The 16,485-nt window shown below is 42.8% G+C and overlaps 1 protein-coding gene across 1 annotated transcript; it reads right to left on the minus strand.

Annotated features, from left to right (window-relative positions):
* Positions 1 to 2,015: 2,015 nt before the first annotated feature.
* On the minus strand, positions 2,016 to 16,349 carry mau2 (MAU2 sister chromatid cohesion factor). The gene is made up of 19 exons (XM_088907816.1): positions 16,107 to 16,349; positions 15,611 to 15,628; positions 14,868 to 14,933; positions 14,100 to 14,195; positions 13,705 to 13,799; positions 13,331 to 13,358; positions 12,679 to 12,834; positions 12,188 to 12,334; positions 11,569 to 11,659; positions 11,301 to 11,404; positions 10,887 to 10,964; positions 9,866 to 9,931; positions 9,648 to 9,731; positions 9,380 to 9,429; positions 8,642 to 8,719; positions 8,325 to 8,436; positions 7,658 to 7,748; positions 4,877 to 5,004; positions 2,016 to 3,835 (listed from the first exon to the last, which is right to left on the minus strand). Exons 1-19 carry the CDS (start codon positions 16,338 to 16,340, stop codon positions 3,761 to 3,763), a joined length of 1,797 nt encoding a protein of 598 aa, XP_088763942.1. The 5' UTR covers positions 16,341 to 16,349; the 3' UTR covers positions 2,016 to 3,760.
* Positions 16,350 to 16,485: the final 136 nt, after the last annotated feature.

Below are 16,485 nucleotides of genomic sequence, written 5' to 3' on the forward strand. Positions count from 1 at the left end.
AGTCAACAGCAGTTAGCTGTTAGAAACAAGCAGTTATTAATTACCTGAAGTGATGAGGCAGTATCCCTAGGTTAGTCTTCAAGAGAGGAAGCACTTATTTTTCATTGCTTTCATTGCTGTGCAGACACCTCCTAATCAAAACTGCAGAAAGAAAATCCTGGAACCAAGGTTACATTGTTAACAACAGGCGTCTCATTATCCCTACCTCAATAATGGCTGGTCATTACTTCCTGAACATGATTTCAAGTGCAGAGCCTTGGCCAGCCCATACCATGTGAACACATACAAAAATCAGAACCAGGATCTGACTGGACATGTTTTTTCTTAAGTTCCTCGGTGTTAAATGAACGACCTGACCTGGATTACTGAATGTGTTCAATACAGCCAAATTTTTACCCCTCCCCTTCACCCCGATGCACAGTTAAGAATTAAAAAGGTGCTGAAGTTGGATCTTTCTGACGTTCAGCAGTACAAAAACATAGAGGATTATAAAATGTATAACCATCCTCCCATTCCATCATTGCTTTTGCCAATACAGTGTTGTTGTATTGAAAGAGCCTGTCCCATTGGGCAATAGGCAATAGGCACAATGCAGAATACACCCTGAACAGGACACCTGGGTCACACACAGTCCAGTCTTCCCAGCAGCCAGTTAAACTACCAGCGTGTCCTTAGAGTGTAGGAGTAAACCGTTGCACCCAGAGGAAACCCCACTTAAACATGAGGAGAACATGCAAGCTCCATGCAGACAGCACCCCCAGGTCTGGAATTGAACCCAGGCCCGTAGTGCTGCAAGAGAACAATACTGACCCCTGCACCATCGTACTGCCCAGTAAAAATAAGCAAAACCCATCCGGTTAAGAGACTCCCCAGAGCCCCTAAAACAGGAGAAGAACCCCAGTCCTGGAGGACCAGCAAGCTCCTGATTTTCTGATACATTGAGCCTTAATAACTGAATTCCAGTTTTTATTTGCTTTCTTGGAAAAACTCTACTTGTAATAAGATACTTAAAGAGAGTTGAAGTGTAAAAGCGGAGTAGTTGGGCATCTCTACCTTAAAATATGCTTGCAGTATCCAACACCAAGAGCCAGAACTACAAACACCCTTCAATCTACTCCTATATAAGTAACTTTATTGCTAGGTAAAATAGGCTTAAAGCTCGTATTTACTATTGAGATTTACTGCACACGAGATCTGTGACATTCCACAGCAAAATAATTCTACCAGAAAAACTTAATCAACTTCCAAAAATCAGTTATTTGCACTTCTTACGGATGCCATTAAAAAAACGAAAGAGGACCTACATATATCTTGTTTTATTTACAGTAAATTGACATTTTTGGGGTTTGATCTGTGTAATTGGGGAGGCTTTTCTCCAAGGCGTACGCGGAACCACGGGGAAGGGACGCGGGGGTCAGGAGCTCAGACCAGGGAGTCAGTTTCACTTGAGTACCGGGGATCCGGTGAATTGAACAGGCCTACACCGGGCCGAGGGAAAAAAAAAAGAATGACTGCGTATGTAGCAACTGTTCCAAATTTCACCACAATTCATCAGGGTAGTAAATAACAACTTTGATAAAAATATTTTCAATTCACTAAATTGAAAGTACCGCTTTAACGTGGCTTCCTGGTTGCTAGGCGGATTCAAATCATTCCGCATCTCCCGGTGTCGACAGGAACATTTAGCTCATGACTAAGCGGAAGACTTAACAGCCAATCAAAGACCGAAATTGTCTTGATTGGCATTTTATTGCACCAATTGCAAACAGCACAGGTTTCATGTCCCACCCAGGGGGAGGCAAGCTTAAGGTTTAAAATAGAGCGATTTCTAAATTACTTAATTGAACACGTCAGTTTAATTGAACATGGGCAATTTTGTCTGGGGTTTTGAAATTCATCTAAAGGCCACTTATTAAACCTTAGGTTCTGAAGCTCTCCAGGACCAGGGTGGGAAAGTCCTAGTCTATATTATAGTTGTGTCTAAAGTAAACATTAAACAGTGGACAACATTGAATGGGTTTAATTGTTTTTATCAAAGCAAATGTTACTATACAACGAATATTTGACTAGGAAAAAAAACTAAGATGGTACACAATGTTTTCAAACTTTTTTTTGCAATATTTATACAAACCGAGTATTTGGAAAACAAAAAAAGGGTTGACTATATTGTTAACTGTGGTATACAAATATTCAAATTTTACAAAATTAATACATTTTCAGTTTAAACTGCAGTTAAGCAAAAATTGTATATTAATAGAAACAAAAATATTATTCAAACTCCATGATCTGTTTAGCTAGTAAAATAGAAAAATGAATTTCAACACGCATGATAGAAAAAAAATGTGTTCAGAGAGAAGGAAGCATGAGTAAGGGAATTTCAATGATATTTTTGAAAACGTAATTACAGGCCTGAAAGGAGTAATAAAGCCTACCCCTTAAATTTATTTCCAAAAAGTTTTTAATATTAAAAAAAGAAAAACCTATAAACTATTTGTCTAGTAACTGGGATTCTTTCAGAATTGCTCAACAGTGACTGCTGCTGACACTTTCCGGTACTGCAATGGCCCATTAGACATCATGCCTGACGGATATTTCGTCTTGTTTTTCCCCTTTTATGTAAAATGTCCGTTATTGATTGCATAATATTTTTCTTTTCTTATTTTATATATTATCTATATTAATAGGAATAAGCAACTTTTTCCCAGCCTTCTGGTGACAATCTATCAGATGAGGTACATAAACCGTCAAAGGTGTTATTAACCAAAAGGGACTTTTGGAAATTAGCTAATTTGTACGGGGAGCGAGAATGTCATTTTTTCCATGCATCTCCAAAGCTGGCGTTTGCAGTTACACCAGGTATACAAAATCTCTAAACCTCTCCGTCTTCATAACGATACAAGAACTACGTCAGAAACCTGAAATAAATTAAGTGGAGGTGGAGGGTGCTTTTTTTAAAATTAATTTTTAAAACTATCCGGCTTTTCAGTTCCATCTAAAATAAGGCCAGGTTGAGAAATGAAGCAAAACTGCAGTATGTTCGACCAAAAACCCTGCAGTTTCAAACCGTGTGAAAAAAATGATCTTTTTTTCCTCCTCAGTGGTATTAAAATGTAAGGAAAAAAAAAAGTCAAAAACAAATTCCAACAAGCTTCCCGACAGGAAGCCTGAAATCCACGTCGGGGGGTCAAGCCGCTGATGGACAAACGACAGCCAGGTGGGCCCCTCTCACGTCTTCCTGTACGAGACGTCCCCTCCGCCACAGCCAGCGCTGACGGCTGATGATGTCGTACTACGGTCTTTAAAGGAAACGAAGCTCAACGCAAGAGCCCAGCGGGCAACGTCCACCTCTTCCTCCAGACGCCCCCGATGGTGTCAGCTTTCTCTTTTCTTCTCCCAGCGGTTCGCTCCCATGCGTCTGGGGGGGGGGGGATGGGGAGGGGGCTCTGGCCCGACGCAGTGCCTGCGGACATCCTGAGGTGGAGTGCCGGGTGGGCCCCCCTTCTCGCTCGCCCTCCCCTTCCACACCCCTGTTCGGACCAGGCGTGCCCCCAAAAACCTCCGGCAGTCGGGGTGCCCCCTTCGCCACCCCCCCACCTTCCTCCCCCCCTCCCTCTTCCGCTACCGTGGAAAGGACCATGAGTTAATAATATCTAAAGAATTCTAGATAAAACATTCAGGCCAACAGCAGTAAAAGTCCTTTGTGTTTCCTTCTCAGGACCCGGGATCTGAGCTCTCTTCCTGAAGCACGCCGCCGCTGGTCTCATAGAAGGCTGGCCAGGCTGGTGGTGGGACCGTTCTGAGCCTGGAACTGCACTGGTGGGGCCCCGTCCGTCCACTACAACGCAGGAACAAGAAATTCCTTCCATTTAGGCTTTCGGTGCCGAATAATGTGGCTTGATTGCGCTGCAATTACTAACACTGCTATTATGAGCAAGCTAATAAACAGAGTAGCATTACAGGACAGCTTGTCTCAGTTATTTGACGACTCTGCAATCTGCCCTTCAGCTTTGGTTAAGCTGGGCAGGTGGTTTGTGACCAGCTTATGAAAAGCTAAGCTTGCAACTACGAAAAACAGCCAGTTATGCAAACTGCATCTTAGAGGTACAGAAGTATCTAAAAATCCACATAACACATGGGGGAATTCAAATTGAAGAGTGGAAGACCACATCAATAATCTTAATGAAACATCTTAATTTATCAATAATAGCTGATAATCCTTATACTTACACAGTGGTGGAGGGGAGTTCCCAGGGAGACTTTATAGGGAGACCTGTAAAGCTCTTTGAACGGAGTGCTCGGAAAAGTGCTGCATGAGTGTAAGGATTATTATTATAGCTAATAATAATCCTTACACTTAAATAGGGCTTTGCTGGACACTTCACTCAAAGAGGTACTTTGTACTCATTTACAGGTAATGGGGATCCCCTCCACCACCACCAGTCTGTACCCCCACCTGGATGATGCGCCCCAGCTCTCAGTGGGGAGGAGAGCAGAGTGATGAAGCCAGTTCAGAGATGGGGATTAACAGGAAGCTATGATGGGTAAAGGCCAGGGGGAAATTTGGCCAGGACACTGGGGTAACTCCTCTACTCTTCATGAGAAACAACCTGGGATTTTTAATGAACCTCAGTTATAGGTCTCATCCGAAGGACAGCATCATTGTTACAGTATGGTGTCCCTGTCACTATACTGGGGCATTAGGACCCACACAGACTGCAGGAGGAACTCTCACTACTGGCCCTACTGGTATAAAAAAGCAGATATGAAATATTTGCCAAAATGAAAAAAAAACTGAGAGGAGGCAGAATGAGGCAAATTCATTTACTTTTTCATTCCTCTTAAAGTGAGCTGTATACTGAGGGTCTGGCATTCTTACACTGATCAGGTTGTGCTCGGGAAGGCTGCAGGCTGCGATGTGGTCCTGTAAAAGCTGCTGGGAGAAATTCTGGTGCATCTGAGCTGCCTCGTGAGCATCTATCGTATTCCCACACGCCTTGTTCAGATCTGCAACAGTGAACACAGAAAAAACACCAGAGTGATCAGCACACAGCTGGAACATAATGACAAAGTATCTGTTTTAACAAAAGCAAAGGCAAATAGCACAACAGGTGGTTCTCATCATCCCTCATCTGCACCAAAACAATTAAGTGTTATGGCCTGCCACTGTCACTTTTAAGTACTTGTATTCACAGAGAGGGTCAATAAAAATAGCTCTGAAAATAACTTCAGAACGTGAGGATAGCTCCAGCTTTGTTAAATTTTTTTAAAAGACAAGTTTCAATTCAAATACCGGTGGCTGTTGGTATAGAGGAGGCACTTCCAACTCCTCATCAGGGTCCAGAACCCTACAGCTCTTTAAATTAACAGTGCAAAGTAGAAACCTAGGAATAAAGTGGTCTGGTAAAGCTGTAATTGGACAAATTCAAATATTAGATTTATAAAGTACCTCCCACTGAAAGTGCAGCACCCACCTGGGTGACACGCAGACCAGTTTTAAGACACCTCTTAAGTGAAAAGCTTAGAAATCCACATAGAAAGCATATTAGATTCCACATCCCAAAGCCCAGAACTGTAAACCCTTTGTACAGGCAAGTACAAAGCTTCTGGAAGGCCAAAGTAATCCAAACAATTGTCCTGCACACTGGACTCCTAACTGCCTAAAACACACAAAGTTCAAACTTTGAGAAACAAACTCCTGCACATCCAAGGTGACAACTAACACCAGATGTGTGCCAGAATAGTCACGCATTTTATCTGAACACACAAGTGGCACGAAAGCGGTGGAGCGGTGGCTCTCTGGCTCAGGATCTCCGCATGTGGCTGGGAGGTTGCCGGTTCAAATCCCGCGGCCGGCAGAGGAATCCTACTCCGTTGGGCCCCTGAGCGAGGCCCTTAACCCCAACTGCTCCAGGGGCGTCGTACAATGACAGACCCTGCGCTCTGACCCCCAGCTTCTCTCCCTGTCTGTGTGTCTCATGGAGAGCAAGCTGGGGTATGTGAAAAGATTATTCCTAATGCAAGAAATTGTAAAGGGTTAATAAAGTGATGTTAAAAAAAAGCATTTCTGAATATTTGCCATTTCTTGGACAATTACAATTGTTAAGTACAAATCGTGAAATATGAAATTATCCATCCATTTTCTAACAGCTTCATCCAGTTCAGGGCCACGGGGGAGCCAGAGCCTATCCCGGCAAGCAAATGGCACGAGATGGGATACACCCTGGATGGGATGCCAGTCCACCGCGCAGGGCACGCGCGCGCGCACGCTAATTAATCTATTAGTATGTCTTTGGACTGTGGTTAGAAACTGGAGCACCTGGAGGAAGTCCATGCAAACCAGGAGAGAACATACAACCTCCACACAGACAGCACCCCAGGTCCAGAATTGAACCCAGGGCCCCAGAGCTACGAGGCAGCAACACTGTGCTGTCCCATGTGTAAATTATAAAAAGAACAAAGCTGCAGGCAAATTTCATCACAGGAGCGGCTTCTGGTTGGCTATGGAGAGCGAGTCCTTTAAATCTAAAAATATCCTGCCACGTATCTGCTTTCAGAATCGAGTTACTACACCTAACAGTGGATCTGCAGGTAATTAAGCAACAGAAAACTTAAATGGAAGTGCTGTTTCAACACCACGGAACCGCAAAGCCACCAGTAAAAAACAAAAATGTGAAAAAAAGTGGAGCCGTTTTAAGCCATGTCTTGGCAATAAAGGGACTAATCAAAGATCAAGGCTCCTCATGCAGTGCATTACTGCCACAACAAAGGAGGTTAGTGCATGAGATTAGAGTGACGGAGTTATTGAGGTTATTTATAGTTCTTGCCTGGCTGGGTCTTGGCCCAGGGAGCTTAGTGCCAGGCATGTCTTGAGGGGCAGTATCTGCGGCTCAAGGGGACCTGAATTCATGCAAAAGACTGCCTTTTGTCCTTGACTTGATTACTGCAAATCTGGAAGGGGGAAATCAACTACACATACTTTTAACAACCAAGCTCTAAAACTCCCTCATACCTACATCCCTGAATTTACAAACCTCTTGTAAACAAGGAACGCCGAGCTAAAATAAAAACCCTAAAGGCATCAATTTTAATATCAGCCTGAATGACCTTTCTAAGCGGGAAGTCAGGACCACTGGCAGTTAATGGTTCTATGCTTGGCCCGAAGACAAAATAAATCAATCTGGCAACTCTGGTGTGGAGTTTTGTACCCTCCAAATTTATCTGCTGTCATCTTACAAAAATCATTGTAAAATCCACATTACTGCACAAGCAGTAAGCAGCCAAGGATGCAATGACCAGTCTGAAAAGACTAATTAAAAGGTACTGCCTCCATGTACAAATATAACATTTAGCATTAATTTTTGCAATATTAAGTATCTATTCATGCATATATAATATGGAATGCTGTCACTTGAAAGGCAGCGGCGCACAATCTCCTTCACGATATGCTGAATCTTTGTGTCACATTAAAACCTGACTGGCTCAGAGGGCATCTGCCAACACTTCCTCATTCTCTGTTGTGTGTGCAGTTGCCAACAACAAAGACGTGAAAAATATGCAACTGGAGGACACACACTAGGCTGGTGTAATTGGAGAACGTAAATGTAACAGGCTACTTGTTCATTCACACAAAAGGGATATAAGAACTGTAGCATTTTACCTTTCAACAGGGCTGAGGACCACAGCTGCACTGACATGTCAGGGATCTTGCTGGCAAGCTGCATGGCTGGAACAACCATGTTGTTGCTCTCCTGAATTAAAAAAATTAACGCATTTACTGGCTTCATCTTTAATGGAAGCACTGATAAAACACACAACTGAAGAACATCTTCATCTAAACACTCGCACACCACAATGCCAACACAATTGCCAACAATGAAGCAGGTGAGTAAGCAATTTGCTTTTGAAACAACTAGCTAAAGGAGATGCAGTCTTATCTGTTAAAGTCACCCCCTCACTATAGTCTGTTAATCAGAGTTTAAGGGAGTCTCAGACCATCACAAACATCATTCTGATTTTGCGGTATTTACACAAGTGCAGTATGCCTGCCAGGTCTGTGTTAATCCTTTTCAAAAGACAAGCTGGAAAGGTCAGGGAGATGCAAATTAAAAAGCTGCAAACATATTTCACTGGTGAAACATTCCTAGACGCGTCTAATAAAATTAATCTTAAACTGCGAAATTCCACAATTTCAGGATCACAATTGCCTACAAAGATCACAGACGACAATTACCGAGCTACAGTTAGAATAAAAATCAAAGTAAAAACCGAAGCTGCGCAGGTTTAACAAAGACAGCGCAGCTCCTAACATTCCCAGAGCTACTTACCCTGTGATTTCCGAGCACGTAGAATATGTGGCCTAACAAGACGAGGGAGCAAGCCGTCAATCTGTTTAGGTCTTCCGCATTCGACATCTTCAGAGTCTCGCGCAAGAATCGCCTGGACAAAGAAACACAGCGATGGAGACAAACTACTGAACTTCAGCTTCATCGTAGTAAAACACAGGAGGGACACAGACTGCAGCAGAAACAATGAGTATGGATCTAGGCGAACTTCAGACATGTCACACTAAGGTCTGGCTGCCATTTTCTGTGTGAGTGAGTGAGTGAGTCTGGCGCGAGTGCAGATCCTTGCCGTTACTCACTTGGCCTCGTTGTAGCGTCCCTGGAAGAAGGAGAGCAGCCCACGGATGTAGAAGGCTGCTGCCCGCAAGCAGTGAGAGCTGTAGAGGAGGAGAGGAGAATCTTGTAAGGTCAAGATTAACGCCAACATGCCCACCATTCGCTTTTTGTACTTGGAACCGTTTTTATTCTTTGAAAAGAAAACGTACCATTTAAAAGAATAAAGGCTTAGACTCTGAACTTTTACGATGTCAAATGCCTGCTACAATCATTGTATTTGGGAAATTTTCCCCCCTATAAAAAGTATTCTTCATTCAAACATTAATCCAAAGCAGTAAGAGCAAACAGGCATTTCTATTTAGAGAAAGGATAATGCAATATTAACAGCTCCATAATGAAGTAATGGGCAAGGGGGATTTAAAAGGCAAATTTATGAACTCATTTAGGAAAACAGCCTGTTAATGCTTCAACATTAAGTATTTAAAATGCATTACAAAAAATGATCATCCATGGACACAATGTGGTATTGCTCGATTATCTTATGTGCACTCTGGTAAACAACTACAAAAAAAGCAGTCTAAAAGAGGACAAGCCAACCTTAATACACTACGTCCGATCGCTAAAAGGTTTCACTTGAGTAACAAAGAAATAGATTATCTAAGGATAAACACTCATAGCAATTTCTTCCATGACAGTCAAGTGAAAACAGGCAGTGTATCAAAAACATATGTACACCCCATAGACAACTTATAGATACTTACCTTACAGGAAAATTGTGATCTGGGTTTATCCTCTCCAAAAGACTATAAAGCTGCAGATAGTGAACAAGAACACATTAGGTTCAAACAGTTTTGTTTTTGAACAGCAGCCATATTAATTCATCAATCACTTCAATTCACATGAGAGGGCTGGAAAATGCACCTGCCTAAACTGCATGCTTAGAATAAAACAATGACAGCAATGCTTAGAGGTTTCTAACAATGCTTTTAAAATTAATGTGTTTTCCTGGAAAATGCAACATGTCCCAACCTCCTGGTGCCGGTTTCCTTCTCTGATGTAGACACTCGCCAGGTTTGTCACGATGAACGTCCACAGCTCCTGGTGTGTTGTCAGCTGAGGGAAAGAGGTGCAAGTGTCAAACACAGTATTAACAGTGAAGATCACTTTCAGCATAACATGTTTCACAGTCAGTAACTCCAACTGGCACATGTAAAATGCACACCAGCCAGAGCAGAAATCTGACTTACTCGCAGTGCTGTCGTGAATTGTGCTTCTGCGTTGTCCATGCAGTTCACAGAAATACAATAAAGACCCTATGGTATAAAAAGACAAGGTTTAAAAAAACAAAGCAATAACGTGGATTGTTCGTTGTTTATTGTAGTTTTGCTGATTGTATTTCCATATGTAGCCTCCCCTCTATGCTGGTATTATGTAAATAGTTAATTATATAGAAAACAATTGTTCAATGAAAGATTAAATAAAACAAGCTGTTATTTTCTGTGTGTTCTACCTGAAAATCCTTTTATCATTAAATAAAGTGTTAGAAAAAAAACATTAATGGTGGCTCTGTGGCTGGTTCGTATCCCACGGCCGGCAGAGGAATCCTACTCCATTGGGCCCCTGAGCAAGGTCCTTAACCCCAACTGCTCCAGGGGCGCCATATAAACGGCTGACCCTGCGCTCTGACCCCAAGCTTCTCTCCCTGTCTGTGTGTCTCATGGAGAGCAAGCTGGGGTATGCGAAAAGACAAATTCCTAATGCAAGAAATTGTATAGGGCTAATAAAGTGATCTTATCAAATCACCCTCCAGACACAAACTAGAAAACCACTACTTCATCAAGCTTCGTTTACCATGAACTTCTTCCACGTATTCTTTCATGCGTTAACATTTGCAAATTAAATCTTAATGGAGATAAAATTTTACTCCAGGCCTGGGTTTAGGTCAAAGGAAGGAAAAGCAACTGGATTCACAATTTAAAAAATTTACTTCATCGACTTTTTGCGGCTACCATTCCTGTCACAGTTGTGTTTTGGACTGAATTTCTAAAAGCATTACCTAGCATTAGGATTACAAACTATAGCAAAAGAACTGAGCAACAGTACCATCTTCTGGCAGCTAGCATTAATTATCATTAGCATACAAATTCAGAATAACAGACAAATCAAACAAGCATCTAGCTTTTCACCGTGTAGTGACTTTTGGAGGAAAAAGTCACAAAAAGACTTTTGGAGGAAATCTCACCCAGATATACAACTGAAGGTACTTACTAGCAAAGTATGAAGCTGAGCAGCGTGGTTTGAGAATAACCTGGGGGACTGCTGACAAAGCTGGCAAACTTGAGAGATCTGAAAAAATACATTTAAAGAGAACACAGAGCACCGTTTAATACAATGCACTTTTGACCATTGCTAGATTTCACTCATTATCATCATTAACGATAAATGTCAATCTTCATGTTAAAATCCATGAAAACTTTAAAACTCAATAACTACAATCACTTAACAGCATAATGTAGTAACCATTGCTTTATTTGAGTCTTATTGTCTCATAGCAAATGTCTTCAACGTTAATACAATAAGTAAAAAACGAAAAGCCTGCAAAAACTAAAAACTAGGCCCTGATACACCTATTATCACACACTAATGCAGAATAGGAATGAAAACGCCAGAAGAGTCACACACCTCCTGTAATGCTGTAGCCTTGTGACCAGTGACTAACCGACACATGATAATGTGCTCCAGCAATATAACCTGGAACGACGAGAGGATGGGACTGCAGTCCAGCACTATAAGACAAACAAGACCAGGTTATAAACACATTAGCTTGCAGAAATTAAGAAAAAAATTTTTTGCTTTTGTAATTAATGATGTGAATGTCTTTAGAGATCTTTTTTTGCAGCACTGTGCATAGACTCTGAATTAACGTTGAAAAGCATGTCTGTTCACTCACTCTTTAGTTTTTCTAACTGCATGAGTGCTTTGTCGGTGTATTTCTGTGCCTTCTCAAGGTAGCCTGCTTGCATGGAGTGCATTACGGTTACCTGCAGAAGAGGGACATGTGCAAGAATTATAAATCGTCTGCAGAAAAATCAAATGTCAGCAGTTATTACAACATTAGGAACGTGTGAACCATCTTTATCTAAAGAGAAACGGCATTTGTGCCTACAATGTCAAAAAATCCCTCAGATGCATCCAGATTTTTAAGAACCGTACTGCAGTGTCTAAAGTAGTGGTTCCCAATTCTGGTCCTGGTGACCAACACACCTGCAGGCTTTTATTCCAGACCACCTTCATCAGATAACTAAAGCCTTACTTGATCTATGCTGTTGCTTCAATTGAATTTTTGCGTTTTGTTTCTAGTCACAAGTTCGGGATTTTATTTAACTTACAAAATACAACAGTTATAACTGTAGCATGTTGAAGAGCTCGGAACAAATAGGTCAAATTATTTTTATTCTTGTTAAGTCAATGAAGGGTTTGATTGTGTAACTGAGGGCTCTACTGAAACAAAAGCTAACAGGTGTGTGGGTCACCCGGGCTGAAGACTGGTCTCAAGACAGGTGACTCACCAGGTACACCAGCACACACATGTGCTCCTTGGGTAACCAGTGGAACAGGTCGGCAGGGTTGCTGGGAAGGATCTCGTCATCGTGCAGCGTGGAGATGGTCTGGATGCACTGCTGCAGCTGCTTCAGACACGGCTTCACGCTTTTCACCTGCGCCCAGAGCACCCCCAAGGGGACGGTTAGAAACAAGACAGTTGACCACCATGCCCAAAGACAACATAAAGAGAGCCATCCTTAAGAATATGACTCAAACCTTGCCAACAGCAACACAAAGGAGACAGGGGCATTTTAGAATTTGTACCCTCCCCCCTCCCCACCCACAACATGTTCAGAGCTTAAGATCTGTCCACAAAAGACAGTATAACTCGGACCTTTTTGTATTATGGAAACTGAAAAGCGAAATTCCTCAGTTTCTTCAACTCCCAACAGGACATTAATATGCAACGTCAGCAAGTTCGTAATGTTAGTCAGAATATGAAAAAAGCTGGGCTCACCTGCCCTGCATCCAGGTAGTGCGTGACCTGTAGTACCAGGAAAAAGACCCTTAGAGACTCCTTCTGAATGGGGTTGCCTTGCCAGTTCTCCACTATCTGGCCACACAGGGTGAGCAAGGGATGCACCTCCTGCAGCTTTCGTTCCATCAGCAGCAGCTGAGCCGGAAAGACAAGACGGCACACCCAGACTTTTATCCAAACCCCGTTCTGCAAGACGCACACCAGTCACGTTCAGTGGCCACTCGCTCCAGTATATTATTGTTACAACGGGCATAAAGAAAAGCCTCTGGGTGGCAGCACTGTGTTGCAGTGGTCAGCATTGTTGCCTCTCAGTGCTGGGGCCCTGGGTTCAATTCCAGACCTGGGCTGCTGTTTGAAAGGAGTTTGCATGTTCTTACTAGTTTGTTTGGATCCCTTCAGGTGCTTCGGTTACCTCTCACAGTCCAAAGACATACTAGTAGGTTAACTGGTTTCTAGGAAAATTGCCCCTAAGTGTGTCTGCTCCCTTGCGACCCTAAACTGCATAAAGTGGTAAGGACCCAAGGTGTTTTAAACGAAACATAAATCAAAAGTTTCTACATTATTTTTCTTATACAGGAACACAATAATCAACAGTAATTTTTTTTTCCAGAAGGAGAGAAAAAAAACTCACCATTCCTTTACTCAGAAGAAACAGTGCCCTGTAAAGAAAAACAGAACAGCAAATTCAGCACAAAAGGCCGCAAGTTAAACTCTGAATCTTTATTCTGAATTGTATTCTGAGTAGAAGGACGGTGAGATAAGCAGTCATCAAAAAGACACTATGTCATGCATCTTTAAGGTGATCCCCTATCACATTAAATTAATTTTAATACTTCTAAATTGCAACCTCCTCATAAGTATTTATGAAATGTCACCACAACACGTGATGACTTAAAAAACCCCACTGCTACAAATAAAAGTAATACACCTAAAATAGTTAACCTGCTAACGTCACACAGCATTCTTAAGCACACTCAGCTGTCCATATAGGAGAATTTCCAGTACCTGGTGTATTCTGAGCCTACAACCCTGGCATACTCAGCTCCCACCCCCAGGAGATCACAGGCCGACACCAGGTCCTTCTCCAAGGTGTGCAATTGCTGTACAAAAGAAACCAACCTCTGCTTCAGCAATAAGCACTTGCTTATTTCACACAACATTTCCACGATGTCAAAAGCTTCGTCAATTTGGCATTCTCAAATTAACAACAAGCATCTATGTATTAGGGAAAGGCTGTATTTTGACACATAGGCTAGAAGAAATACGCTCAACAGAACTGAAATGCTTTAAGATGACGACAATAATGTGTGCCCTTTAAAAATAAAGTTCGGACCATCACGAGTTCTACAGTAAAAGTAATATGGAAGGACAGAAAAAAGGCTTCAAATCTGTACTCTTACCGCCAGCTGGAACAGCAGTCGGCAGTGCCAGTACGGCGTCTGCTGAGAGATCTGAATGGCCTTGCGAAGCAGGGGCTTTGCCGAGTCGACCGAGTTCTACACGCAGAGAGAGGGCAGGACAGGGAAAAAAAGACAAACATGTTGCTCACACATTTCACCGAGGAGATAAAAGGCTTTGAAGAAAGTGCAGATGCACTTTGAAAGGGTTGCATATGTAACAAAAGGTACCAGTCTGGATAAGATGTTGATTTTAAGATGACTGAGGCGGCAGGTGCCTCAGAGGCAGCGCTGATGCCCCAGGTTTCAATTCGAGACCTGGGGTGCTATGTGCATGAAGAGGGTATGTCCCCCCCGTGTCTGTGCGGGCCTCCTCCCACAGTCCAAAGACATACTGGTAGGTTATTTGGTTTCTGGGAAAACTGGCCCCGGAGTGAGCGTTTGTGTCTGTGTGTGCCCTGCAGTGGACTGGCGTCCTGTCCAGGGTGTACCCTGCCTTGCACCAGTTGCTTGCAAGGAAAGGCTTTGACTCCCCAGCGAGAATCGGATGAAGCAGTTAGAAATTGGATGGATTATGACCGAGAGCAGCAAAACGCCGACAGAACAGGAAAAACGGATGACCAAATAAGATGGGGCGATCCAATCAGTTTGATCAAACGTACAGATGCATCATTTTCACATGACGGGATGTTTATAGAGACAACCGGGAGCCAAGACAATCCCCAAGGTTCTCTCACAACAAAACACAAAGCAAGAATTTAAGAGGCTTACCTGCTGGCAATAAAGTTCAGACAGCAGACTTGCAGCTTCAAACTTGACATCTTCAAACTGAGGGACCTAGGGGTTGCTTTGTGAAGGAAATTACTCTTCCATTACTGTCCTTACAATACTGAAGCGAAAGCAAGTTGTCTTTCGGCCAAATCAAAGTAAAACGTTTTCCAGCATAAGCCTGGTTACAAAAGAGAGGAGGCCATTCGACCCATCCAGCAAGTTGGGTCATGAGCTGCTCACTGATCCTTTGATCCCATCCAACCGTTTAATGAGAGAAGCCAGGGTATTGACTCCCAACGACATGACTGGGTAACCTTGTTCCAGACTCCTACAACCCTCTGCGTAAAGAAGCACCTGCTGTTCTTGGTATTACAAGAACTTCCACATGCTTTCCCACTTGTGATCCCTGGCTCCTAATTCAGTGCTCGCTGTGAAGTAACCCGCTGGGTTGACTCAGTCACTGACTTTGGGGATTTTGAAAACCTGCATCAGGTCTGCCTTGTAGCGATCTGACAGCTATCAGCAAATACTGTGCAATACTCGACCAGAAACAGGTAAATGTGATATTACATATTTGGGGTGAATAAGCAAAGTGTAGACTTCAGTTTCATTTTTTGCCGAAGTTCACATAAGAAAAAGTAAGAAAAGTAACAATATGGTACCTTGACCCCTTGAACCGGTATGACAGTAACAAGCAACCACGGTAACTTATTCCTGAGCAGTGCTCATGTGAAAAAGGATACTTGCTGAGACACCATCCACTGCAGAGAAAAAAAAATAATATTAGTAACATAATAACTGTTAGATCGTGAACCATTGTCACAGGTTAATTTTGAAAATGAATTAAAAAAAAGTTTAAATCATCCATCAAAATGCAGCTCTAGTGGATCTTAAACATTTCCATCCGAAAAAGACTCCGTGCAACAAGCACCGCCACTACTTACTTCTGGCGGTGAAAGACGCCTTATTGGGTAACGAATTTTGAAATGCTCAACTTAATAATCGAGTAACATTCAGCTAAAATAATATGGCAACACTACCGCTGTAAAGAAAAGTCGCTCATTTTTTAATAGACGCAAATGTGTCGCATTCTAATTCAAGAACTACACTGAAGATTTTTTATTTGATTTAGGGGTCTTGTTACAGAACTCTTCCTCTCTCATAGTACACTTTACAGACGTGGCCTTCACTTCCCCGCCTCCCTCACGAATCCCCGGTCTTTCCTGCGCTACCCCTCACCGCTTGCTCCAGGTGGTTTCTGGCGAGATCGCTGTTCTTGGTGTGATGATACAGCACCGAGCCTAGCTGAAGGTGAGTGCGGGCTTCGACCCTTTGTGGCGGCTTGAACTGAAAGACAGCCTGAAGACAGTGGACACAGAGGCGTATCTTAGGAGGACTTGAGGTACGGAAGTGCTCCGCAAAGCCGAGCAGGGCGAGGTACCATGACTCCGGGGCCTCACCGCCAGACGCCATTTTACCGACAACAACAACAACCACCACAGCTACCGCTGTTCCAACACCGCGGGATTTGAGATCAGAACGAGAATTCAACGGGACTTGGACCGAATGGCCCCCCGGGATATGTAGTTTAACACTACCGTCACCTTTTATTTCTGTT

This window comes from Atractosteus spatula, chromosome 28 (genome assembly GCF_055471065.1).
Source record: "Atractosteus spatula isolate fAtrSpa1 chromosome 28, fAtrSpa1.hap1, whole genome shotgun sequence".
NCBI lineage: Eukaryota > Metazoa > Chordata > Actinopteri > Semionotiformes > Lepisosteidae > Atractosteus > Atractosteus spatula.

What these genes read in the sequence shown, in the direction of transcription:
- mau2 (XM_088907816.1), bottom strand. Translation starts at nt 16,340, where the DNA reads ATGGCGTCTGGCGGTGAGGCCCCGGAGTCATGGTACCTCGCCCTGCTC. An exon ending in CTGAACTTTATTGCCAGCAG is followed by an intron (nt 14,196 to 14,867) that starts GTAAGCCTCTTA and finishes CTCTGCGTGTAG; the next exon opens with AACTCGGTCGACTCGGCAAA. An exon ending in AAGGAAACCGGCACCAGGAG is followed by an intron (nt 9,430 to 9,647) that starts GTTGGGACATGT and finishes CACTATCTGCAG; the next exon opens with CTTTATAGTCTTTTGGAGAG.